General features: G+C 42.5%; 1 protein-coding gene across 3 annotated transcripts in view; it reads right to left on the reverse strand.

Annotated features, from left to right (window-relative positions):
- Nucleotides 1-6,179: 6,179 nt before the first annotated feature.
- The window catches only part of prickle2b (prickle homolog 2b), an 85,113-nt gene continuing 64,434 nt past the window's right edge, over nt 6,180-26,858 (reverse strand). For 2 of the 3 annotated variants that reach the window (XM_040029206.1, XM_040029208.1), the window contains 7 exons: nt 18,986-19,169; nt 14,584-14,697; nt 13,742-13,879; nt 11,666-11,869; nt 10,883-11,069; nt 8,980-9,864; nt 6,180-8,823 (listed from right to left, as the gene is read on the reverse strand). In XM_040029206.1, the coding sequence (XP_039885140.1) occupies nt 7,865-8,823; nt 8,980-9,864; nt 10,883-11,069; nt 11,666-11,869; nt 13,742-13,879; nt 14,584-14,697; nt 18,986-19,169 (2,671 nt within the window). In that variant the 3' untranslated portion in view covers nt 6,180-7,864. Of the gene's footprint in view, nt 8,824-8,979; nt 9,865-10,882; nt 11,070-11,665; nt 11,870-13,741; nt 13,880-14,583; nt 14,698-18,985; nt 19,170-24,682; nt 25,220-26,858 lie in introns of those variants that run through there. The other variant, XM_040029207.1, reaches the window with a different exon arrangement.

Genomic DNA, 26,858 nt, shown 5'->3' on the forward strand with positions numbered 1-26,858 from the left:
ACAGTACTGCAAGTCAGAGTAGAGTGAACACAGCTGCATGTGTTACAGATTAAATGAATCATTGTCTTATAAGTCTCAAGATTTTGGGACAAGCTGGTTTGTCCAGGTTTGTTCTGTCTGAGTCATGTGGGTAGATTTATTACCTCCTAGGACCCTCCGTCCACATATGTGGACATCACATTCTTGGTTATTTAGAACCAAATCCTCAATTTTGCTCTACAAGGGCCTGATATCCACTTACAAGGACATTATACTGCTACTGTTCTATTGAAATTTTAAACGAATATCCTCATTTGTGGCTCTTATTTATCTTAGAAACAAATATTGGGCAAAAAAAAAAAAAAAAAAGAAAAAAAATCCGGTAATTCTTTGTTTTTACATTCATCGGGCCCCAATCAGCCCAAATATCAAAGAGAAATTAAAAATGCATGCCGTGGAAGAGTTCGGGTCGTAGGAGGTTAAATGACACAATGCTTTTTAGTGCACGGCCTGAACAAAAAACATTCCACCTGATTAAACTGACCATTGTGTGTGAAGATTGTCTACTTTTTCTAAGTGGAAGAGAATGAGGAGTGGATGACAGGGGAATTAGCAGGTCATACTGATACCAGTCTCTCGCTTTACCGAAGGACAGCTTCAGTTTGTGTTAACAAAAGCTGCTCAACAACTGTGTACAAGAAGCTTTTCACTTTACAAATAGTGTCAGACTGCAGTTGTAACACTTGCTTGCTCTGTCCTTGCAATAAGGTCATTAACAATTAAAAAAAAACCCCACATAGTTTGTTGTTCATAGTCAAGCACATTGATGGACTTTTAATGTGCAGTAATCGACTTTTTTAATGCATACAATGGCAGTGAATGTATTGCATAGTGGAAAATATGGGAAATTTTGATGGATGTTGTGTCTGCATTAATTAAATGAAAAATGTATTTCTATTTAACGTTTATTCAACTTATTTTTATCTAATGTCATTGTATTTTTCTTTTATAATGATGATAAAGAACCCTGAATCTTGTATCCAGTTTACACCTGAGGTTGTCCAGATCGGCCATTTCTGCGATAAAATCTGCAATGTCGGCAGAGACTTGCCACCAGACTACACATTTAGAGGATAGTTTAAAAAGCACATTTTGCGGTGAACCACTCTGGACTGCCTTCCCCTTCATGGTCTCGTCCCACTGGTGGAGCGAGCTCATCAGCTAGTATTTATTTCGCCAACTGCCATTTACATGCAGTGCGTAGAAAGCGGCAGTGTTTGTCTGAAAAGGGGCTTTCCTAGCTCCAAGACCACCTATGCTTCAGATACAGCTGAAGGCCTAATCAGTCTATCCATCATCTGGCCTAAACAGAGTCAGAAAAAGATGTGGGTAATAGGAAAATGAAGAGAGAAAGGGCAGTGAAGAGATGAACACAAGCATTGAGCTTAAATTGTGTTGATGCAGGATGCATTAAGTGTTGCTTTCAGAGGGAACTTCCTACAGGTGGCATGCAGATGGGATCCCTCCTGGGAATTATGCTTCTTAATGAGTCACAGTGGTGAAAAGGGGTAGAGTGAGCCGATACCATGAACTCATTGGCAGTGCAGCACTAAAATACCCAGCATGCTGTTCTCCATTATGGCGGGGTTCCCCTCCGAGCTGTTGGATCTGCAGATTAATCCAAACCTGGCAGCATTTCACTGCGCCACGTGTCATACTAAGCAAACACTGAAAATGAAAGATTATTTTGTCTCACTGTGGCTGAATGACAACAATAAGGCTTAATGACGGCCCCCACAGAGGCCTTTTATGGGCTCTAATTAATAGTACAGTGCGTGTCATGAGTCCTATTTACAGCGCTCTTTAAAAACTTGCCATCAAGTCTATTAGCACAAGGAATTAGTTTGAGAAGTGAAGGCAATTCGGATATAAAGTCTTGACCAGCCACACTTGAAGCCAGTGGAAAGGACAAAGGTCACACAGCCTTAAGTGGGTGAGAATGAAGTCTGAGATTAGCGGGTTTAGTCAAGGTCTACAAGTCTAATGCTGGCCTGTGACACTTTGGAGCTCCTTAAATTAGAGGAGCAAGGAACTTGTTGGAGATAATTCAATTTGGGTGTGGTAGCCATGTTTTCTTGGTGAGTAGAGCAGAGAAAAGACAGATGGACAGCAGGGTTACTGTCACATGATATTAGCACATCCACTTTGTGAGAGAAGTGACCCTGTCACACAGGAGAGTGAGGCTAAACAGAAACGACTGCGAGAGTCATAGATCAGGGTAGAAATGTGCTGTAGAATAATCATAGAAAAGACAGTATGCATCAGCAGTGGCCTCCCCCACCATCGCGACGGTCTCTCACACTATATTGCTAAAACCACTAATAAATGCCCAGGGGAACAGAAGTCCACAGAGCACTGATGTGGTGTCCAGACTCACTAAATCCTAATTCTGAGTATTACACCACACCACAGGCCAACCCAAAAAGTCCTAACTAATCCAGAGCTGTGGCATGAAGGGGACAGGCAGGTGGTTTTAATGTGGCTGATCTGTTTAAAAGCTACTACGGTCTCAGAATACGGGGATTCACAATCCACTGGACAAGAAAAAAACTTCCCGAACAACATAACAAATCTTCTAAACTTGAAGATCTGCCACGGGTGATTTTCAGTCACTTGAGAAAGTGATTTTTGGCACAGTGATAACTGTATTTATGCATTCTTTCCACACTAATTGAACACACATGATAGAGCTGTAGGAGAGTAGCTGGCTGGTAAGGCCTCAGTCAGACTTGTCACGCGTCTCCTATTCAGCAAGGCCAGTGAACATGTGTGCGTATGTGTATATGCGTTGGAGTTTGTATCTACTTGCGTGCCAGCGATAGCGAGCTGGTTGCGTGTGCATGTGCGATAGCACGCGGTTGGCATTCTTCATTTGTAAATAACTGAATCAAGCTATTTTAGTTTGCTCAGAGTGCAGCTGTAATTTGCAGCCATTCTGCTCTTAAGGACCGGTAATTACAGCTTTTAGAGAGTCTCCTAAAACAACTCCAACTGTTTCAACCCATGACAGCCATGCATCTGAGCCTTCTCACACACACACACACACACACACACACACACACACACACACACACACACACACACGTCTGGCTGTTAATGAAACTGTTGCATTTTCTAAATGAAGTGGCTTTTAAGGCACAAATACAACATGAGGACTACTAGGATGCATGTATTACAAGGGCACTTTTTTTTTTCTTGTCAAACCTTTATCGAGCATTTTGTAAATTTACTGTGTGGCAGACAAAAAAAGAAGAGTAGAGCTGGGATTAGACAGAAATTTGTACTCCTTTTCAAACAGGGCATTTGTAGCCCCAGATGTTATTAATCTAAGTTTGTATGTAATAACTGAACTGTACACCTGCTCAAACAAAATAAGAGGGTAAATAGAAATGCTTTTCATCCACATGATCTGGAGAACATTATTGTTCAACACTGACAATGTCAGTCATGATCACGAAACGATTAAACCTCTTCTTCCTGACACCTAGTTCGACTATCACCAGACTGTAACTTCTTTGTACAGTGAAGACACCTAACCGCTCATGGCTCTAAATTACACGCTTGGCTGACAATATGACTGTCACAACTGGAAGCATCCAAACCACTCGAGGATTATCTCCCCACCATCCGCTATCTTGAATACGGCACAGCGCGGGAAGCATATGGCTGCAATCTGTGGCACCCTTCAGTGTACGGCTTCCATTTGCTTTTAATTAAACACTTGGAGACTCTCCCCGCCCTCCCCACCCACACACACACGGGTGAGGGACTAATAAAGAAACAAACTAATATGGGCAAGCAGTGATGATGTAAGGGAAGCTCGTGTTTCAAGAGCAATAATATTCACGTTATTGAAGGCAGACCAAAGACTCCGACTCTCACTGTATGTCTCAGTACCTTTTAAGTAAAAGGATTTGAGTGACAGACACCCCAATGATATACAGTCTGCAACATGAAAGCTTAAAGCAGCAAAGTCCATATTTACTGGCCAGGCCATCTGCAGCAGTCAGACATAATGTGAACATGTTTTTGCAGCTGGCTTTGCGGTATAATGACAGACTAATTCAGGTCCATTCCTTCCCGTCAATGAGTTATCTGCACATCCCCAAGTAAACATGAAAGCTGGGCTACACGCCTTAGTGGCTGAGTTCAGGTGAGGCAAACATACTAATGTGACCATTATGCCAACAACATTAGAGCTTCAATGGCTCCAAGTCAGGAGACTGGCATTTGCACACCTTGTTCCAAGTGTGTATGTGTGTGTGTGAGGGGAGGGGTGGGGTGGGTGGGATTATGGGGCTAGCAGCAGTAATCCCCAGACCACATGGACATTATCAGTCCAATTTACAGTATGACTTTGCTTAACACTTTCAAATACCACCTGCTCTACTGTACAAATAATTAACCCTCCTGTGCATGTCTTTTTGTTTCTATTACCATTTTAAATCTTTTCTCTTTAGTCAGAGTATTCAAAAAGTAAAATACTTTTGACATTGCAGATTTGTTTTGAATTTAAGTGGACTTAAGATGAAATAAAAACTGTCAGAGCATCCATCAAGATGTTGCCAGGAAATCTAACGAACAGGTTTTCAAGCATGGCGGAAGAATCTTACTTGGCTTGAGTCAGCAAGTTTCCCTCCTTAGTACCATTTCTCTGGAGGTGGCTACAGTTGGAGGGGGGATGTAATTGGAAGTCCCCCCCGTAGTGCTCATTAGCAAGCAAATATACATCATCTGATATGTACTCCAAATTGCTCATTTCATGTAGCACATTGTGTTCCTCTGCTTGGTAATTCATGAGGTATGGCACTAGTTACCTTAACAAAGTACAAAAACAAACACAAAGTAAAGTAAAATCCATCCATCTTCTTCCATTTATCCAATTCAGAGTGGAAGGGGGCTTATTCCAGTTGCCATAGGCCAAGAGGCAGGGTAACCCTAGGCCGATCAGTTAGAGAGCACACAGAGACAGAAAACCATTCACAAGCCCACAATCTCTGGGTCTTCAGCCAGCTATAAGAAGAATTTAGCTTAGTATTCTTACTACAAACATCATGGCAAAAACGAGGAGACACAGAAAGAGGAAGGCAAAGGGAATGATACAAAGCATGAGGGTGTAAAGAGTATATTGTGGACTGGCTTTCAGTTGGTAAGAGAGCTTTACACAGGATGTACGATGGATGTCGAGTTGGCCTTGCCTTTGGATTAGTAAAATATTAGCCAGTGAACCATATCTCGCGTTGTCGCAGTTGTTTGATGTTCGGCTGCTAGTGATCGCTTACTAGCCAAGTTTTTAATCCTGAGCTAAATTAGCCCATTTCAACAAGTGCCTTTGATGATGCTAGCAGACTTGCTACATTGGTACACCTGCTCCTGTTGGCTATCTTGTAGAGCCGTACCTTGGCTTCTAAAGATGTGTTTGCTATCAACTTGCACTGCTGTCCTTCATGTCCTTTAACATGGTAAACTTTGAATAATGTTTTATTGGCTATAATGTTAAACTATTTCAGTATGTTCTGATGTTAATAAGACACCAGGGAATGATTGGCCCTAGAAATGGCCCACATGTGCAGCTTTCTTTTGGGCTCTGAATCAGGGCGAGTCGGGCTGCCTCAACATGGCCACAGGTTCACATAATATGGGCCAGATGTCAGGTGCATTGTGACATTTGGGCCATATTTGCCCCTGAATGAGACGCAGATGTCGTAAGTATTCCAAATTAGACACAAGTGTGTCTGGTTGAGACTGAATATCCAGCTCACCCTCACAGAAATGTAATTAAATGTCAGTGTCTTAGGCATCATGAAAACCAGCTTTTAATTTGGCCAATTTCAGGAACAACAATGTCTCAGCCACCCCATTAGCATGGTTAACAAAGAATATTTGTAGCATCACCAGGTTTCAATAACTAAATCCCTAGACCTTTGTCAGCAGTTTCCAACTTGTGCAAGCTGATGCAATAAACCAGAAATGCAGTGGCATCTGTTTCCAGGACAATGGACCTCTGTGTGTTTGAATATGAGTGCATACACCGTCGAACAATTCATCTGAGGATGACTCTAACTGGCTTCTACAGCCCACTGTCATTCATTTATTTATTAAACAGATGGACAAAGTGACTCTTTTGCGCACTTCCCCTATCTCTGGAGAGAAATACAGGTCACTCAGTGAAACTCACTGAAGTACTCTTTTATTCCAAATGCAGGACCAGGTCAGCCAAATAACACATGCATAACGTTGTTTTGGTCATTTTTCTATCTCTACATTATAGATATTTAATACATAAATGACTCCATCTATACAAATATAAAAATATGTGAGGCTTCATTTACAACCATATGTACACTGACTTCATTAACTTAAGTGAAATTATTAATTCTTTTATCTATTTACATACTATTAAACTGAATTCAATAGTACATTATATCCTATATCTAAATCACATTGCATGAAAAAGCAAAACTATACCAATCTGGTAATGTACACTCGTTTGCTGCGTGGAAATTAAGTTTAAAAAAAATTGCACCTCAGCTTTTGATAAACATTGGGACTTGACAAAACTGCACATGTAACTGTTCGCCTTAATAATCAGGAGTTATTGTGAAAAGTTAAAAAAAGGGGAAAAAAACATGCAAACACTTGTTTTCTTTACTGTTAACTGACTGTAATTCATCACTGACTTTCAATTACATCATAATCAATGATAAATAACACTGAAAAGTTGGAGTAGGTGATTTTGTTTTTGTTCCAGATGGAGAATTTTAGTGTACACAAGGTGAACAACAGCCCTTTTCAGACATGGGATATATGTAACATTGCTAGCTTCATGAATTTGTTTAAGTCAGAGGGTTCTGTCATTCAGATGTAGGTCCATTTTACATAAATGTTCTCAAGGCTTCACTCAAAGCACTGAAGGAAGGAGACTGTCCTCATGTCATATATACGTAGTAAAATCTTTAAAACTTTCTGTCTGTAATCAGCTCTCATTTAATAAACATATATATGTCTGCCAGGTCGATTTGTAGTCATGGGAATGCATCCACATCCACACATTTTTGTAAACAGATTAGACACTTTATAAACTGTAGCCTAAAAACTATGACAGGTCATTTGTCTAAAGTCTACAAGGTCATCATCCCTGTCTCCACGTTAAAGATAATTTATTGTAATTTAAAAACCAAGTGCCACAAAAATCTTGCAGCTAACTTACTGCAGGTATGTAATATGCTCAGAAGAAAGACTTCCATAAACAGCTGGAAGCAAACTAACTTGTTTACATTGCTTTTTAATAATGTTTTCTGAACAGGTTAGAATAGGTTAAAGTCATCATTCACAGTCTATCTTCAGTACGGTATGTTAAGATTATATATACATGAAGTCACTGGTCCATGAGGTATGCACTGACCAGCGTTGGTGCTTAAATGTGGAAAATGCAGGATATTAAAACTTTTTCCGGTGTGTGGGGGGAAAAGGTCAGTTTATTGTGTTTAAGTTTTTTCAAAAAGGAATGGGTTTGTGGCTTCCTTGAGCAGAGTGAGACCATGAGACACCTACTGAGAACTGGTGTCTGATTTGCCAGTTACTGGCTTTTTAACTTCCAAAATAATCATGTCCGTTAGTGAGCTTAACAACTCAGAGCAGACACACATAATCCCTACTATTGTCCAAGCCAATCCATTAATATTACGGCATACTTTCAAACTTATCCAGTGCTTTGTAAGATTGGCACTGCTGAAGTAACATGTTCAGAGGTTGCTAGATTAAAGGTAAGGAATGCATGTCTGAAAAGGGCTAAAAAGTTATATAATGAGCAAATGTCAAGATATTAAGAGATAATGCAGTTCTTGCTTTTTCTGCGTTTGCGGGTGTGTAACTGCCCACTACGGTTGGGTCCTCCCATTCCTGCATTGTTATACTTGTGGACCAGCTCCTGGTTGCTGAGGTAGCGCAGCTGGATGGGCCTGGGTATCGGTTCACCCAAGAAGTAACCTTCATCCTCTGATTCTGAGGATGATGAGCAAGTGGAGCACCAGTCATCGTCATCATAATCATCCCAGGAGTACTGATTCAAGCCAGTGCGTCTGTTGGCCCCAGGGTTTTGTAGACTCAGGTCTGAAGTGGTCCTGGGGCACTGCCTGAAGAGTTGGGGCTGGTATCTTCCCCCTCCTCCTCTTCCACCAAACTGGTCCCTTGCACTCCTTGGTGGCGGGAAACAGTCATAATCCTCTCGGACATGTAGCTGTGGTCTTTCTTGAGGCCTTTGTCTTTGCTCTGCCACCAAGTGGAGAGCGTTTTCTGAACGAGAACGACGGGATCTCCGAGAGCGGTGATGGTGGTGCCTACGTCTCTGTGGAGTCTCTTCTGGGGCATCTATCCGGATACTGGCTCCCCTTCCTCCACCTCCACCACCACCTCCACCCACCCTGCGCTCACTAATGGGAGGCAAGCGTGAAGCGTTGGCGTTGCTCACCAAACTAAGCCCATCTTCCTCCTGAAAGGTGAAGCCAGGTGGTAAACGAGTAATGCCCATACCCATGCCCATACCCATGCCAGAAGGGTCACAGTACTGCATCTGGTATTGAGCGGGTCTGCGAGGGTTCATTTCCATATAGGACTGACCAGCAGTGAGACTGTGAATAGACTCAGAGCTGCGAAACTGCCCTGAGGAGTTGAGGGTGTCCACATGACTTTTCTCAGACACATTCATTCCAGAGTCTTTGCTCAGGTCCGGCATAGAGAAACGTGAAAGGTGCTCCTGACGCTTTCCCCCAGCATCTGAGTTGCCTGTAAGGAAACAGAGTAGAATTTGGAGAAATCACTGCCTTTTACTCACTGTCACTTTAGCTTGAGGAAACATCTTAATATGCAACAACATGCAAACACACCAAACAGAAACTGTAAGTCAAACCAAGATCTAGTGAGTACTACTACCACACCAACCTGTAGCATTGGAGAGAGCCAGAGACTCCATGGATCCTCTTGGGGTCTGCTCTAACGGGGTCAGCTGCTCTGTCAAGTTAAGTGCATTTATTGGGTTCCTGCTCCTTGCTGTTTGTTGGGTAGTTGCTGAAGGCCCCGCATCTCTGTCCCTCTGAAAACCGTGCAAACTAATCGAACGCTTGTCTGAGGAGAAGCCATTGTGTTTTTGAGTGCAGTGGGACACCTCAGTGAAGCTCTTTTGGGTCCTCAGTTTGGGTGGATAGTACTCTTCTGGAGCTTGCTGTTGGAACCACGTCTCATTCAGAGAGTGGCCTTTCATGGCTGAAATAGGCGGTCGCTTTAAACCTCCATTCTCCTTGATCCTGTAATCCTGCTGTTGATTATTCTGTCCAGAGCAGGTGGGGTTATAGACACTTCTGACATTGCACTGGCTAAGAAGCTGGAGAGGTGTGGGATTAGCAGTTGGATCAGATTGGGATTCATAAGTGTAACCATCGCCTGCTTGCTCCTGGTTCTGCCAGGAAGGTGGCTCACGAGTCAAACTGGGTGTTTGGCTGGACAGACTCAGAAGATCCATTTGTAAAGATAGTGGGTCCACTTCCCCTGAACATCTTTCAGTCTGCACCCCGCCTCCCCCTCCATTCTTTGTTGTTTTAGAGCTGCGTCTAGACTCTCTAGTGGAGCGAGCACTTTGAAAGGCCGAATCAGACGAGTCGGAGCCATTAGGCTCTTCCCCTAGACTGCAGGAGCGGGAGCAGAAGATCTGACCTTGCTTGGGCAGGAAAGGCCGACCCAGCAGAGAGCGTTTACAGCGTGCACAGCAGAAGCAGCCTTCTGTAGCATGCCAGTGCTGCCCGTCATACGTCATCTGGCCTTGATCAATACCTGCAGGAAAGATAAACACATAAATGACAGATACTCATACTCACGTATTCAAAGGGCATAACATTTAAAAATGTAATTTAAACCAGCTGTGTTGTATAAAATTGCAGCATACTGCAAGTAGCTTATACAGTAAGAAAATGGAAAATGGAGCTAGAGGCGGCAACTTTGCTGTGTTTCAGGGTAAACTCATTATGACGCTCGCCCAGCATTGTATAAACACATAGCATTTTGAGAATGTTTCCAGTTGTTGCAGGGGAAAAGAAAACCAGCTATTTGCTAATGACTGCCATCTGGATTGAGAGTGCTTTCTGGTGGTTTTCATTTGTAATCAGTTTTATTTTTGAGGCCAAATACTTTTCTGTATCCTGTCTGACTAATAATTACAGCGCAAATCTGTAAAGAAATATGTGCCAAAAATCACACCTGGGCATCCTGTCCTGGGAAACACACACGTACGTGTGCAGTTACACATGCATGCACATGAGCACGAACTCGGAGACAGAAAAATTGCTTATAGGAATGTTTCCAGCTGAAAAATCCCCCATTTTCTTCTCTCGCTGGGGTTGTCTCTACACTTGTCTGACACTTTATGCCTTTATAAACTTAAAAAAACAAAAATAGCAACCAAAAACTGGCCCATAATTTGAAAAGTCACGTGATAGTCATCCCTTTGCCCTATTTTGAGTTCCACACTGCATGATGTATATTGTATACATTTCTGTGCTTTGTAAAGGTAAGTCTGTGGTGTTCAGTTTTGCACCCCTGCCACAAATATTCTGAACTTTATTCCATGAAAAAAATGCTGAAAACAAGACCACATCCATGCTACTGTAACTCTTTTCTTTTCTGTGCAAACTTGCATCTGAATCCTCTTATATATAAATTATGTATTTGGAACTTTAATAACCTTTCAGCAACCAATTCTTTGCATGAGCTTCTAGTCATTAATGCAGTCCATATGAACAGTGATGGAAACAATAGATGGAAGTGATGGATGATGGGGAGTGAGGCAGCATACCAATATGTTCCCCGCAGGAATCGCAGTACTCTGCATACAGGGACTCGAAGCAGGAACAGCAGTAGGGCCGTCCCTCCTTCATGATGTAACGCTGACCCCCCAGCACCGTCTCGCACTCAAAACAGCAAAAGTGCTTCATATGCCAGTGACGGCCCTCTGCCTCGGTGCACTCATCTGCAAAGATGATCTAAGAACAAAGACATAAGAAAGAGTATCGTTTATTGAAAGTCCATAGAGATAAAACCTCAGTTGGGTTATTACTGCGTGCTGAATGACAGGACAAAGACTGCTTGCCCTCCCACTCCATACCATTTTTTCCTCTGCAGCTTGGCGCTCTTAGATCATTCTTTGTCGCCAGTTCGTGTAGGAGGCTAATGTGTGTGAGGAACTGAAATCTTGGTGGTGCATTTGCTTTTAATTACGCCGCTGTTAAACCGCTGGGATGCATTTAAGTGCCAAAAGAGTCCTTGTCCCCATTTGCAGAGTAAGAGTCGGCGTTAATGGGCTGGGAGATCAGGATATTGAAACTCAACCCCTTTAAACTGGATAAACCTCAGCAGACATTAAACTGTGACGGAGTGTGCTGTGAGCTCGTAAGCGTCGTATGACAGCAATTTGGTGTGTATATAGGCATGTGTAAGTGCAGAGTGCATGTGTGTAAACACTATAAATAGCCCTGCTGGCACAGTTACAGGCACAGCTTGTCCAAGTGGGTGACGTGTACCTATTAAGACATGACCATCTGCGTGTAGCCTTGTGTGTCTGCGTGTGATGTGCGTTTACCTCATCGCAGGCAGTGCAGCGTGGCTTCAGCCTCTCGGCGTGGTGCCGGCCGCAGTAGATCTTTCCATCCTGGTAGAAATAAATGAGGTCCACCAACAGCTCGTTGCACATGCTGCACACGAAGCACGCAGGGTGCCAACACACACCGTGACCTGCCCGGGATGCGAACACAGCGATGTCTCCGCCGTTTATCTGGCCTCCACACTAAACAGAAAATGAAATGAAACAACTAAATGATTGCTGGGTTTATTTGTCACAATTTACCAGCTTTCTCTTACTGCACTGTTTCGTTTCTTATTTAAAAAGTGTCTAAACCTCAAAGTACAGAATTGAGTGAAACGCTTCTTTGATACAATAATGTAAAATCTTTGCATGTGAAAGAAAAAAAAAAAAACCACCCCGTGAGACTCATGTGTCATGATCCAGCAAGAAGTCACATGGCTCAAATTAGTTTTTCAAAGCATAAGGAAAGCTGAAAGTCCATGCCTGCAGAGCTTTTTTTTTTAATGAGCAGACAGGCCAGCATCCTGATTTGTTGTATGGCATCACTGATTGCTTAATGTAAAGTAATTCCTGTTAAAACGGTTCATTGGAAACAGGACATAAGACAGTCTAATCCAATTTGCTCCATTTAGAGGGATGGAATTACAATCTAATCTGACAGGAAGTGAAAAACTGTAAAATTGTTTTAAATCTGGGATGAACTCCATTTATTGGACCTTTAGTCAAACTTACTGGAGCATCAGAGCATAAGGGCCGCAATTCCAACCACTGTCATCATCACTTAATATCACCCGTTACTTAATTGATAATACAATTGATAGATTGGTCTACAAAAAGTTACAGTCAAGTGATACATATACTAAAGCCGAAGTTAATAGCTGTAAATTGGTTGTTCTGTCCAATCAATGGCTGGAAAAGACAGTTTAGCCTCACAAAAGACTCCAGAAAACAGAAGCGCTACAGAAGATGCAACAAATAAAGAGATTTCCATGAACTTAAAGTCCACCTTCCATTGGATCTCTAATAAGGTCAGGCTAGTGCTGATACCAATCGAACATGCCGGATCAGTAAATCTCTGTCTGTAACACAATTATGCAAGTCGAAAAGGCTGCGAGCACAAAGGTGTGTTCAGGAGGCGGGAACCAGAGAGATAAAGAATTTGAGGGGCTGGTGGAGGACACTGGTGGGACAAACGATAGATTTATTAACGGAGAGATATGTAGGGAAGATTAAAAAAAGTGTGATAGAGGCATGGAGGTGTACAATCAGAGAAGACGGGAAGATAAACGAGCAGCAGCACCAGTAAGACGGGAGGAAAGGTCAGGCAGGCAAAGCAGATTTAGAGGGGTGGGAAGGTGGAGACGGAGGTAGAGTTGCAATCAGGTTATCTAACTGGCACAAAGCCTAGAGCTGCAAGAAACCAAAGAGAGGGGGGGAGAATTCAATCAATACAAACTCTCCCAACAATCCACTCCCTCGTGTGTGTGTGTGTGTGTGTGTGTGTGTCTGCTAACTGGATAAGAAACATGAGCTATAAAGCAGCTGTACACCCGGAGCACCAGCACAGCACTGAGTATCTCCACCTTGTTTGAGCTTGTTGTAAATAAAATGACAAGCGGCCAGTGGATGCATTAAGTGTGTGTGTTTATTGTTAAACGGGAATTCCATTCAGCTCCAAACTTCCATTATATAAGAGTACAAACACTAAGCGTCTAGAGAATTTAGAGCAGTCTAACTCAACTATAATGAACTCAGCTGTATTTCAGAATTTTTATAGTTGGTGAGGCATAAAAAAAAAAGAAAATAAAGTGGGGGCACCATACCCACACACATCACTTTAAGAGTTTGAAGTGCGACAAGGTCACAATAGTAATTTAACTGCATCTCCCTCGTTTATATACGTCAACATTAAACCCTGCTGACATGCCAGCAGGTCGTTCCATATGTCTGCCACATCACTCACTTCTGTCACTTCTCTGTCCACATAGAAATGACATTTATAAAAAAAATAAATCAATAAATAACACGGAGGTCAAATGTATATTTTATGCTTTCGACATTTCTTTCAGCTACCTGTTCGCAGATCGCCCCCATCATCGTCACGGGGAGTGGGCGGACGTTGCCCCGACCCAGGTTTTCGCGCTTCCGCTGGTTACTGAAGAGCTTCAGCTCTCGCTTCTCCTCATCATCCAGACTGTTACAGTAGCGCACCTGGATGAAGATCACATGACCATGAAACCACGAGAACATGAACTGGAGCGGTGACAGAAAATGGATGGATGAATGAATAATACTTAAAGTGAATAGAAGTAGGTTTTTTTTAAGATTTCAATATCTGTATAATGTTTGCCAGGTCAGTGACTGATCCCAGAGTTGAATTAACTGTCATCATGTTTTTGTCATTGCTAAGAAGTGCTGATATTGTGCTCTGCTTTTGCTGGGTGCAAATTGTGAATCAGGATTAACCAGGAACCACATCACCAAATGAATAACTGGCTCTCAGATCGCAGCTGACGAAACAACTGACCAATCAGATTAGTAGGTGGAATTAAGAACCCACCCACTACCTGACCACAAATTGGTTCTGTGAAGTCCCACTTAATAAAGTGAAAAGAAATAACAGCTCAGGCTGACTGTTAGCCTAAACTAAGGTGGGAAACAGAGCCGACCTTCATGGGGATCCTGTCTTTTAATCTCTTCAAACGAACTGTGGTAATAATTTATTAATGTAACCAACTTTAATAGGCAGCGATAAACACTTCCCTATCTCGCCCATTAGGGAGACAGACTCCATTTTTAAAGCGTCTGTCTTCTCCCCGCTCCCCCTCTTATCTCTGTATTGCCCTGAAGGAGGTGAGGTGATGGATGGATGGATGGATGGAAGGTGGTGGGGGAGGGCATCTGTTTGGACTCACCTCATTGTCGTGGGGCGGGAGCTGATTGAGCAGCTGTTTGATCCTGTATTTCTCCCCTGGGCTGTTCACGTAGGGCACCTTGTCCTCAGGCAGGGAGCTGTAGTACTGATGAACCTGAGGGAGAGACGGAGAACATTTGGACTGAGGGGCTGTTTTCATTACCAGGTAAGTGCTCAAATATTCTGCAGTAAGTGACTTCTTTCTTTTGTTGTTGTACCATCTACAAAAACTGAGAAATTTCAGCCTTTATTTGATATTGTTTTGATTTTATCGTTTCAGGGCTAAAAAGGTAAAACTGTGCAAGGACCAAAGTATCAAGATCTGCCACTGGGAGTCAGTCTCTCTCTCTCTCTCTCTCTTTCACACACACACACACACACACACACTTTGATTTATGGCCCACCAGTAGAGACTTAATGGAACCCCACCTCTCCATCTCTGCACACTGACAAGGGAATGCATTACTGACCTGTCACAATTACACACACACACACACACACACACACACACACACACACGAGAAAACGAAATAGTGTTCAACACGTATGCCCCCAGCAATGCAAGCGTGTGGCAGCAGATTAATGCTAATCTGGACATTTCAAATTACTTGGACATTCTTTACATCACCACAGCAGACAATGAGTGTCATTTCTGTGTTATTTATTACACTCTTTTTATTACACTGTAATGAGGGGGGGCTGGGGTATAACTGAGGTCAGGCAGTTATATATGAATGTGACTGGCGAGGGGGGGCAAATGAAGAAAGCCACAGGGTTTTTAAAGAGAGGTTTGAGGATAGATGAATAAGTGAAAGGGTGAGAGGTGGAGGAGGAGACATGAGAGGGAAAAAGCTAAAAAGATGTGAGTGTAGAGGAAGATATCTTTGTGTACGGAAAGACGCAAAAATGGGCAAAATGTACACCAAGGACTTTGAGAGAGACAGCATGTGTGATCGATGCTTGCTGACAAGATCACGTCTCTCTTGATGGCCTACAGGTCAGCTGAATGGATTTACCGACTAGCCTTGTCCTTGGCAATAACACGGTCTGCCACACAAAAACAGATTAACCTGAATAACGCAGACGTGCATCAGTGTGTAAACATCCGAATCAAAACTGAGCAGCTTTCGAAAACTCTCTTTAAAGGTGCGGCATCACATCCAGCATCAAAGACGATCTTCATTTCCTTGAAGTATCCACTTGTACAAGCGTATTTGTTACTGAGATGAATTTATAGCAGGAGACTCTTTGCTGTAAATGTAACCCAATTCCTTCTGCTCTGCTTTTGTTGGCTCTCTGCTGGCGTTGGCAATGGACACGAGATCTGTGCTCAGGAGCACAATTTAGGACGGGCATTGAGGGTGGGGTGGAATCTCTGGATAGTCCCGAAACGACCGACTGTGGTCAAGTGCCGATATATCACACAGCACTGACAAACAAAAAAGACAAACTCGTGATGCACGCACACACCCACTGTTAATGATAAATTACAAAACATGCTTCCAAGAACAGCAGGGTTACAATCTGGAGGTGAAAGGCACACTGCCCCGAGGAAAAGATCTAAAGAAAGATACACACACGTACACGCATGCATACGTACGACACACACAAATATTCCAGAGCGAGCCAGAAGAAGCAGCTTGCGATAATAACTGTAATCGAAAACAGACGGAAGTAAAGACAGGGCAGAATTTCAAACTGTACTGAAGGGAGTGTTTTTTAAGGCTGAAGCAAATGGTAGGACTTACAGATGAGTGACAAGAGAGATTGCTTCACACAGCTGGTTTCTATTGCTGTTAATGGCCAGGCAGGCAGGGGAAAAAGACACCACCAGGCACCAGTTCTGACATTCTCACAACAAGCCACTTTGCAGCGGTTAGTAGACACAGATATTATATAGCTGAGAAAATACTGGTAGCTATAGTCAAACACTGCGGAGGAAAAAAAGGGTGTTTTTACTGTGAAGAGAGAGGATTTAACAGCAGTTTTCATTCATTTCCCTCCTGTTCTCACGTCTTTGCTGACATGTGTGAATGCCCATGGTGCAAAACTGTGCCAAACACTGCTAACATATGACACCTAAACACAAAGCAGAAGTGATGTTTATAGGAATATTACTAGCTTTAAAGATATGTGATCATGATCTATGAAGTAACAGAATTTGGACAGCAGGGTAGCACTAAATTAAATTTTTAGAATCGCAGCCATCTATCGATGTCAAATTCAGCAAATATCAATCTCGCTGTGGCGCAACAAAGGTAAAGCGAGGAAGGTAATTCAAGTCATTAGTCCTCTTCATCCTCCAGGGACTATGGATTTTTACACATTTTCTATCAAATACCCAACTAGCTTTTACATCCACTGACCCATCATTTACTCGTCCTTCACGGCTGCTGGCTGCAATCAAGTCAGAGGCTGATGGTTTTATTGTTCTTGATCTCAGATCGGAATGAGTCCAATTGCCCTCTGGTCTATTTTGGAAAAGGTCAAACTGCCCTTGCTTCTTTCTCTACCTGGCGCTTTTCTATTTAATTCATCTACTTCAAGGCTCTCGGCCCATGTTAGAACCTGACAGAGATACAAGTTTGCATGAAAAACCTAAAATTGAATTTCTATATAGACATGGCACATGGAATTGATGCCTAGCAGAGTTTCAATATTAGACTGCAGCTCTTACAAATGAAGAAAACGCTTATCTCTCACAGACCACTGCTAGTTATCCTTCTTGCCCTTGACAAACGGTAACTTGGCAACATCCAATAAATCTATTTTAAACGATGAAGAGGAGAGAGCGAGGCGACTAGCGAGGGAGGAAAATGGCCCAATAACATGTCAAATGCACTGAATAATGGCTCCATTTGTTGCTAAAGATTCTTTTGCCGTCTCTGCATTTCAGCACCCTGATAGTGGAAAGTAGAGCTGACAGCACTGTTTGGTTGACAGAAACAATCCCAAGTTATCCCTCAGACACACCTGACTGACCCCAGTCCTGCTTAGAAATGTCTCATTACAGAATAGCAGTACATCACTTGAGGCTGAACAGGAGACAGATACAGTTCCGCGGTTCAAAGCAGGAAGACTCTTGATCTGCAGTTTTTAACCTGAAGTTTTAGCTTTATGTCCACTCTCCTGAAAAAAGTCACACCAGGCCTCCACAGCTTGAATGATTTGTCATGTCAGGGTTGGAAGATAGAAACTGCTACAGCTTCTGGCACATTTCATGTGCTGCCTGCTGCTAGGTTAAAGCTAGAAGTGATTCAGTTTAACAGTCTAATATTCTTTCCATTCTCATGATCAAGTCAATCAAGTAATAAAAAAACAAAAAACAATAATCCTGAATCTTTTCTCTAGGCTGTTTAGCATTCTGGTCTTGCCATACTAATCAGCCCAGTCCTCTTTATTTCCTGAATGTTCCCGAGGTTATATTTTCACCAAATGAGAACCTAAGCGACTACGGAGTTGTAAGCATGATCCTGGAGAGGGATGAATAATAGCTGGTCTCAGTCCTTTGAGGTCGAAACAGTGGGGGGTGTGCCAACAATATACTGACCAGCTCAGCTCATCAACAAAATGAAACCGGCTTCAATAAACGTTGTTATTGTCCCATAAAGCTGGAAACCCTCCCACGTGTGCGCACCTGCAGTTAAGTGAAGTATTGTAATAGAGGATTTTCTGCACGGGTCCATTTTATGTGCTTATGTATTAACGCAGGCTTAGCTTTGTGGTTGTGAGGGCAATGTAACCTACTGTAAACATGTTTGCAGGGAGAAGGAATTGGAGATTAATTTAACTGCTGGAAGCACATAATCCTTGTTATCCATTAGCTGGGAGAAGGTGCAGTCAGCATGTAATATATGTCGACACATGGCGACATGCAGGTCTAAACGAATAGTTGGAATTTGTATTAGATTTCTGATTATTGTACTAAAAGTGTGTTATATATTTGAACTAACACCTGCCTGTGCATATCTCTGAAAGACTAAGCTTTAACCCATGATCATATTTTACAACACCAAGCCCTATCCTAATTCACTGTATAAACTTACACTGCTCAACTGCCACTACAGTGTATGGTGAAATCGGAGCTTTTGAAAGGGCGCTGTAATGTGATCCCACATCTTCTGTCATTTCATTCACGTTCAAGCTTTAATTAGCCTCTGTGTTGTATTCTCTACACTGGAGGAAACAAAAAAGCTGTGGATTCAAATGCTCAACAATTAATTTTTTACAAAAACTTCAGCTTCACATGATAAAAAAAAAAATAGATGAAAGGATCGGACCGGTACACACAATTACACATATTTTACAAAAAAGGTGACAAGAGAAGTGATAAGATGGCGTTACTAACAAGACTGAAATGCTGGAAGACCGTGTGCTCCATAGCAGAATAAGACTAAACATACCTGTTCAGGTTTGAGACCCGGTGGAACCCAGGCGTACTCCTCCAAGGCACAGCCAGAGTCATCATCCGAGGTTGAGTTCCTCTGGAAGTCGTACATCAGTTTGGTGACCGTCTTCTCCATCTCTACGGGCATGGCTGTCACTGCATGCTCCTCACGACGACACTTACAGTGTACACAGATCTTCCTGCCGGTGACAAACAAAAAAAACCCCCCCATCTGTCAGTTCAATGTCACATGTGTGCTTACATGTGCAAATTAAGGACAGATATAATGGTCTAGAAAAAAAGCAATCGTCTAAATGGTAGCTTTAAAGTCTGGTTCATAGTTTGGGAGTGATGTATAAAGAAGAACAAGAGGTCACATGGTGTGAGCCTCTAGCATCAATCATTAATGATCGAAAATAAACCATTAAAAAAATATTTTCTTTCAAAATTAGCCCAAGAAACACAAACTCGAAGTCTGTGAAACAACTTTTCCCCCTCCACAGGCACTCTTATTCATCTCAGTTGAAATGTCGAGGATTCCCACTGTGGGTTTCCCAGTAAAAGAGGGTGCCACAAATGCAATGCTCATCACTCGTCTGCGGTATGAAGATCTACTGTCAAGCGTGCCTTGGAAATAGGCCGAATACAGCAATTGACAGTGATGGAAAACAGCACTACGCAAACACAATACACAGGCACTTTGCTATGTACAAGGTTAGCGAGAACCACTTGCAGATGCTTTGCGAGGACAGTGCCCCACTCCCATTAGCCAAAGGGATCCACCCATCTATAACAGGGAAAGCAATCCGTGTGAGAATTCCCACAGAAAACTTAGATGCAAGAGCAAGGTCACATTAAGGCACTAGGGGGTCTACAATCATTTGAGCTGCTCTTTCCTATAATTTTCCTAACCCAAGTTAGAATATCGCCCCTTCATTTCCATAAAATAATGCATCACCAATCACAGTACCACTGTCTGATTTTAGTTTCAACACCAAATACAGCTCATTTAATCATTACAGGATTGAAATTAAGCTTATAAAGAATGATTCTGGGTTTGACTGCTCACCTGTCTTGTTGATTTAAAAGCCCATAACATCATTGCTGTTCATCAAAGTAAAGCTGTATTTTTGCAGACACCTCAGCTTGTAACTGTGCTACTATTAGAGTCAGCTGTGTATGAGATGGCTCAGAAAAGGATCGCAATATATGGGTTCAATACTTGAGTGCATGGGCCAAAATGAAAATGTAGCCCAACACTGCCAGGTCTGCATTCTGATGCAAAGCATAGAGACAGTGCAACCATACAGATCGCCGTGTCCTTGACAGCTCTAAACCCTGCAAATAGAAACTGGGTGGGCAACGAGGTCACATCCCACTAACCCTTGCTGCCGCTCAGGCGGCCAAACCGGTGAGACAATCCCATTACCTTCTCAGAGGGATGCTGGCTTGTCTGAGAGACAGCCCTATGGAGGAGCTTAGGGACAGTCAGGACACTGTAACACATCCTCAGCCATCCAAGGTGTCAGTCTATCCGAACAAATGAATGCAAAGTAGTGTGCAATATCTGGCTTCTTGTGAATCAGTTCTTGCAATGTGATATATTCAGCGTGTAACTGCTCGATATTTCTTGCAGACTTTATTTTTAAACCTTACGGTACTTGTTGAACCTGTTCCCACTATAATGACTACTGAGCAATTAGGTCTGATTGGAATTTCAATCTAGGTACATGTGCCGAGTCAATCCTATTTTCAAACACTTCCACTGGATATGTCCATAAGCCTTTCTTAACTTTGCTCTGTACTGTAGCTGTGGACTCTTGAGTCTGTTAAGCTCACCGATGGGTGATGGGTGCGGGGCTGCGAAGCTAAGACTCAGTCACAATAACAGTTGGCACTGTCCCAGCGTTTGTGTCAACTACCTGTTAACGTAAAGTGCTCTGAGCCAAACGGCTATAATGCTTCATCGTGTCTCTCCCTGAAAAAAAGCTCTTCTTGTCCAAGGGTTTAGCCTTAGTTAACAAAGCTCAAAATCCAATTTGACTTAGCAGTGATTGATTTGAGTGATGAGATAGACAACGAAACACATGGAGCTCACTTTATTTAGTTCGAGCAAAACGTCTTACTGGCATGCCACAACTAGCCACATGCCTGTAATATATGTATATATACATAGCTGAAGATGGATGAGAGATTATTTAGCGACAGGCAGAAGCCTAAAAAGCTCATGCTTTGACCTCCAGCTAAAGAAGGACCTCTAAACTTCTGTTGTCATTGTGCAAGGGCAGCCACAGACTTCACACACTCACTACATAAATATTAAGAAAATGCCTGAAGTGGGCAAATATCCCTGTCATGAATATTGATGACCATGATAAACAGAACAGATGTAGATGAAGTCATCAATGAGCTGTCAAGCAGGCAGACTGGGAGAAGGGTGCTTAGCAAATCCCAGTCCCAAGAGGATGATGCCATAGCCGGAGGCAAAGCAGCTTGCCTCAGTACAGCCCAGCACTTTCACAGTTATTACTGATTTAAAGATGATTTGCTGGATGGGAACAGAATCTCATGAATCTATGAGAACATACACAATCACAATGAAAATGGTCAAAGCACAAGGTGGATCCACCACACGAGATAAAGCACATATGAACACTTAAAGGCAGGTATTTTGTCCTTGGGCTAAGAAGGATGAAACCTGAAAGAAAGCCTCTTCACACCACACCTTTCATGTGTCCACTCAGAAGGAGGTGACCCACATCTGTACAGATGTGGGTCAGAGAGACCTTCCTCCAGTGATTCACCCCAAACACGTCCTGATTTTCTCAAATCAGAAAAAGCAGAGAGTCTGTAGACCTTGAGGGTCCGTTTCCCCTGCTTTCCCCATGATTTACATTCTCCATGGACATGCCTGGGATTTCCCCTCAACTGAAACGTAATCCCCGAGCTTCCCCGTGTAAGCAACATGAGTTCAATTAAATCAGATTTAGAAACTCTGGTAAAACAAGTCAAGTGCATCACTGACGCCTCATAAATGACTGAGATATAGGGAAGGAAGTAAAGAGGCTTGTTATTTTTTTCAAATGTGACTGGGCTTCTTCTTTTTGTCCCCTGGGGGAGCTGATATATCATTGGTCAGTCAGAGTGAGGGTTTTATCAAGGCCATGGGGTGGTTGGGGTATGTTTGTGGTTCGCAATGATGTCAGTGGACAATGGTTCTTATTTCAAGTTAATTATAATCATTATTCACTGCTGCAAGATGAGCACCGTATCCCAGGTAACGGGTAATTTTAATACGTAACTAGGGTCTACTGGGCTGCTCTACAATTGTGTACAGTTGTTTTAACTGTTGTCAATCAGTGCAGCAAGCTCTTTAGCAAGCACAGTCTCACAGTTTAATGAAACAGGCTGTAAGATTAAGTTGAATATCTGAAGACAAAACAAAAGTGGGCTCAATGAATTTATTTATTTTATTGATTTTAGAAGCCTGAAATGTGGGGTTAGGCTCTAGTGCTGATTTAAAGGTGATTAAGTTTTAGGAAGGTAAGTTAGGTACTAAAAAAAACCCCCATCTGATAAAGAGCAATTCACAGAAGTGCGTCTTTTGAGCAGAAGTCGTCATTTTCTCCCGAAACCACTGCAGCTTTTCCATAGTATCAGAAGGTCAGATTAAAATCTCATCTTTAAATGCAAGCTCTACACAAAAAGCAGAGGTTGCATGACAAGCAGGGAGAGCGGAGAGGACAGGACAGCTGGGCGCAAGGACACTCCAAGTGGTTTTTTTTGTCCACCCCCCCCTCTTCTTCTGCTTTTGTTTTCTTTGGAACAAGAAGCGGAAGAAGATAGAGTCTTTTGTCTTTAATGGCCTCTTGTTTAGCAAATACAAGCTTGCCGGCAGTAATATTTGAAGATAAATTTTAAAGGCGCTTTGAGAAACAGCCCTGCTTTCACAAATTATAGCTATACAAGCTACACAAGCAAACAAAGTCGTACCTATGGTCTACATTTTCGACTTCAGAGCTATTAAGAGTTAATCACAGGCAAACACGACTGAGGTGTCTCTGGCATAACCCAGGCTTGATAAAGGCATTTTCCATGTGTGGCCAATTAGCAAGAACCTGCTGCAACGTGCTGCTGATGGCCAAGATTAGGTCCACACCCACCTGTCATGACCACTTATAGATTAGCCTGCTCTTTTGAACTAGGCCCTGGTCTACACTAATGGGCAACATTATTTTACAGCATGTTCAACAAAAAAACCCCCCAAAAAAACTATTATGTTGGCACTGAATTTTGACAGTGTGAGCTGATTTTTTAGTAGATGATTGACAAGTTAACACAGCAAGGGCACTTTGAATCGTCACAAGCAGCAAGAGCACCTGCAAAACCAGCTGTCAAAGTCTATAATGGCCAAAGTTTGAAAACATAACTCAAGGAATCTTGGATATTTTAACAGTTGTATTATGGGAAATGTAGGCCATCATATTGGACCGATTCAGGTCCAATATGAAACGGAAGGATAAAAGGAGACTGTGTTTGCATAACATCACACTGGGACACTTTTTTACTATACATGAGATAGGCTCACATTACTCAGTCACTGTGAGTTGACTTATTCCATAAATTGACAATACTTTTGATGGGATGGGAGGTCATGGAAGGGTCAAACTTGCATCAATACAGATGTTGTTTTGGAAGCACTCTGGTGACAGGTCGTTAGTCATTCTCTTTCAGTTCCCAACACACATTAAATGGCCTTGATACACTCTCAGAGAAAGTACAATATTGCTGTTATATCACGCTGACTTTTCTTTCAAAGCGCCAGTGAGGAAAAGGCAGGAACCAATGAGCATCCGAATCACCACACCCCCAAAAGACAGTTGCGTATGTCAGAAATGATGTTGGACAGGCGTTTAGGTTCCTGTCAGTCTGCTCTCGGACCAGAGGTGCACAGCGATCCTGCAGCCAGCTGCCACACATTATTCCACATTATTCATTGTCGCCCATTCATGTGCTAATCCAGCGGCGCTTTTCACTGCTAAAAGTAAGTAATAAGTAAACTATTTTAACAGATCAATTAATCTGCATTGAGTTGTGTAATGCAAAGCCACAAAGACGTACAGTCAGCAGCAAACTTCAGGAGAAAAAACGACATAAATAATCAGACAAAGAAAAATACAGATCCTTCTTTAATGCAAACTGTCGAGAAGAAAATACTAATTTGCAGACCTTTACTCGGGCAGACTATTGTCTGTTGTGTCAGTTCAAAATACAATCCATATGTCACACAGCTACACGGTCCACAGCACACATTACTGGTCGGACCAGTGCGCTACAGGAGGTGGGGTGGGGGATATAAACCAGGGAGAACACGTCCACAGAGAAAGTTCAGCAATCTGCATTCAAGTGTTATTTACAATCGAAAAAACACCCACTTGTGAAACAGAAGAGTGCAACACCCTATAAAAATCTTGTAGAGGGTTCAACTTGTTTATACATTTAAAGAAAAAAAGGCAGTGTGCTTTAACAGTCCTGCGATTATTTTACGCATAAATTCAAATCAGGATTAAGCCAGACAGGACTAAAAGTTCACGACCAGACTGGTGGCGCATTCCCCAATCAATCGAGCCTTTAAAGTCCCCGTCTCCGTTTGCGCTTTTACACAAGAGCTACCAAACAATAACACAAACACTATCAATAATGTGCCCCTTACCTTCTTACAAACTGCAACCGAGAGAAGCCATTACCGTGACCTCGGAGGCTTTGGTGTTGCGGGTTTTAAAATACGCGTTCCTCATTGCAGAATTTGTCACACAACTCCAACTCCAACAGCTTCGCCACGAAAACACGCCACTCTCGCCCGCTGCGTGATCCGCACCCCTCTGCTACATTTATCCCGGCCGTTTAAAAGCCTTTTGTCAACCCTCTCCTCTTCGCAAATACACTCGGGCGGGGGGGGGGGGGGGGGCTCTGCAAACGAGGAAAAGCCCCAACGAAGAGCCAGTATGAAGTGCGTAAAAGCGGATTCCTCTTTTCAGTATGTCCAGTAAGTGCGCAAATTCCACCAGAGGGAGAAAAAAAACAAAACAGATTTTGTCGCTCAACGAGAATAACAGAGCTCTCCTTTGGCAGTAACGTTAAACACTGCTGCCGAGTCTCAGAGAAGATCGGCGCGGACTTTCGGTGCGTAAAAGCCCAGAGCGCTCCAAGAGCTCTGCTTTCTGCTGACAGAGCCACACAGCAGCAGCGCTTTAATCCTCCCCCCATTTGTCAAGTGCGCTTAGATTAATAGCTCGATTCCGGTTTACCCTTTCAAAATAGAAGCATGACGTCAAAAGTTTGGTTCACTGGTCGATCTATTATTTTCTTCCTCGTTTGTGTTTATAGCATTTATTTACGCATATTCAGTTTTATTTACTGAAACGCTGTTTCTTCTCTTTTTGACATTAAATTAAAGTCCGTTGCAGTGCAAATGATTCTGTGAAAAGAAGACCAATGGACCTTAAGTTCTTATTTATAATAACATAAATAAAAATAAAATTTTGCATGTAATTATGAAACCCACCGATAGCATGGGGGGCATCTACTTTAGTTTTTTCTCTCTTCTTTGTCAATTCATACCGTCCGTGATGAATGAGTAATGAGTATACACATTTACTATTTTGTTCAGATATTGAGTAGCAAATATATTTGTTCTTCCTGTAAACGCCATTACTTTTAGCATTTTATTTTCACATTTTGTTTCAAATTACAGCACAATGTCAACTTTCTATTTGAAGGCAGATTTGTTCACTTCCTGTGTTATTCTGGGCCCTCTCTGGTTGGTCAAACAAGTGAGCGCGCGCGCACACACACACACACTTTTCTCCTCTGTCCTGCATGCTAATATGCCAGTGTGATGTCAGTAAGTCAGCATCCCTACACTAGTGTAATTAGCAGCATGAATGACTGGTGGTCTGGCAGGATTTGCATGTGAATCAAACCACTTGCCTGACTCAGTTGCTGGGGGCAAAAAGAGAGACAGAAAGGGAGGCAGGAAAGAGAACAGCAGCAGGACGCTGACTTGGTCATGCAAGGACATGAGCGCTCATCCAGAGAGAGAGAGGCAGATAAGCTCTCTTTAACATGAGAAACAGACGTTAGCTGAAACAAAAGGACAAAAGACTTAGAGAGCAATGAAAATCCACTGTATGAAAAATGAATTTAGAGATCTTTAAGAGTTTCATGTCACACGTGAACCATTTTGTTCCCTTTACTTAATAAAAAAAGATCTAGCTCACCAAAATACAGTGGACAATTGTTTGACGGTGTGTGTCTGTGTGTTCATAGTGCTGTGGCCTGAGACAGTGACCTCAGTCAGTACGCACACACATGCTAAAGTTCTCCGCTAATATGTCTCCTGCTGTAGCCAACAGTTCTCTAATTAGGCACGAGTAATCCAAGCAGGTATCGTGTTGTGTTTTGAACCCACACAAAAAATGCAGCTTGCTAACCAAGTTATCTACAGTTAGCACTCAACCAGTCTTGTCAGAGTTCAAAACGAGTGGGTGATGTCATGATGCCTACATTCATCTTTTATATACAGGCTATGACAAACATTTGCAAAAGTTCTCAAAACATCCTGTGTTATACTTTCTGTTACAGTAGGCATCTGCACAAGAACATCTGCCACGATGGCACTCACCCTCTCTCTTACACACACACAAACATGGTAAATGAGAGATGAGGTGAAAAAAAAGGTTTATAAAAGCCTGCGCAGACATTGTTGCTGATCCTTTCAGATGTGGAGGATGAATCTTGCAGCATTGCGTGTATAACTCCTTTAGAAATCTAAGAATACTAGTAACAGCTCAGGCTGTACTCACAAGCACTCCATAAGATTTTATAAG

The sequence above is a fragment of the Simochromis diagramma genome, unplaced genomic scaffold (assembly GCF_900408965.1).
Source record: "Simochromis diagramma unplaced genomic scaffold, fSimDia1.1 OVJJ01000483.1, whole genome shotgun sequence".
Lineage (NCBI taxonomy): Eukaryota > Metazoa > Chordata > Actinopteri > Cichliformes > Cichlidae > Simochromis > Simochromis diagramma.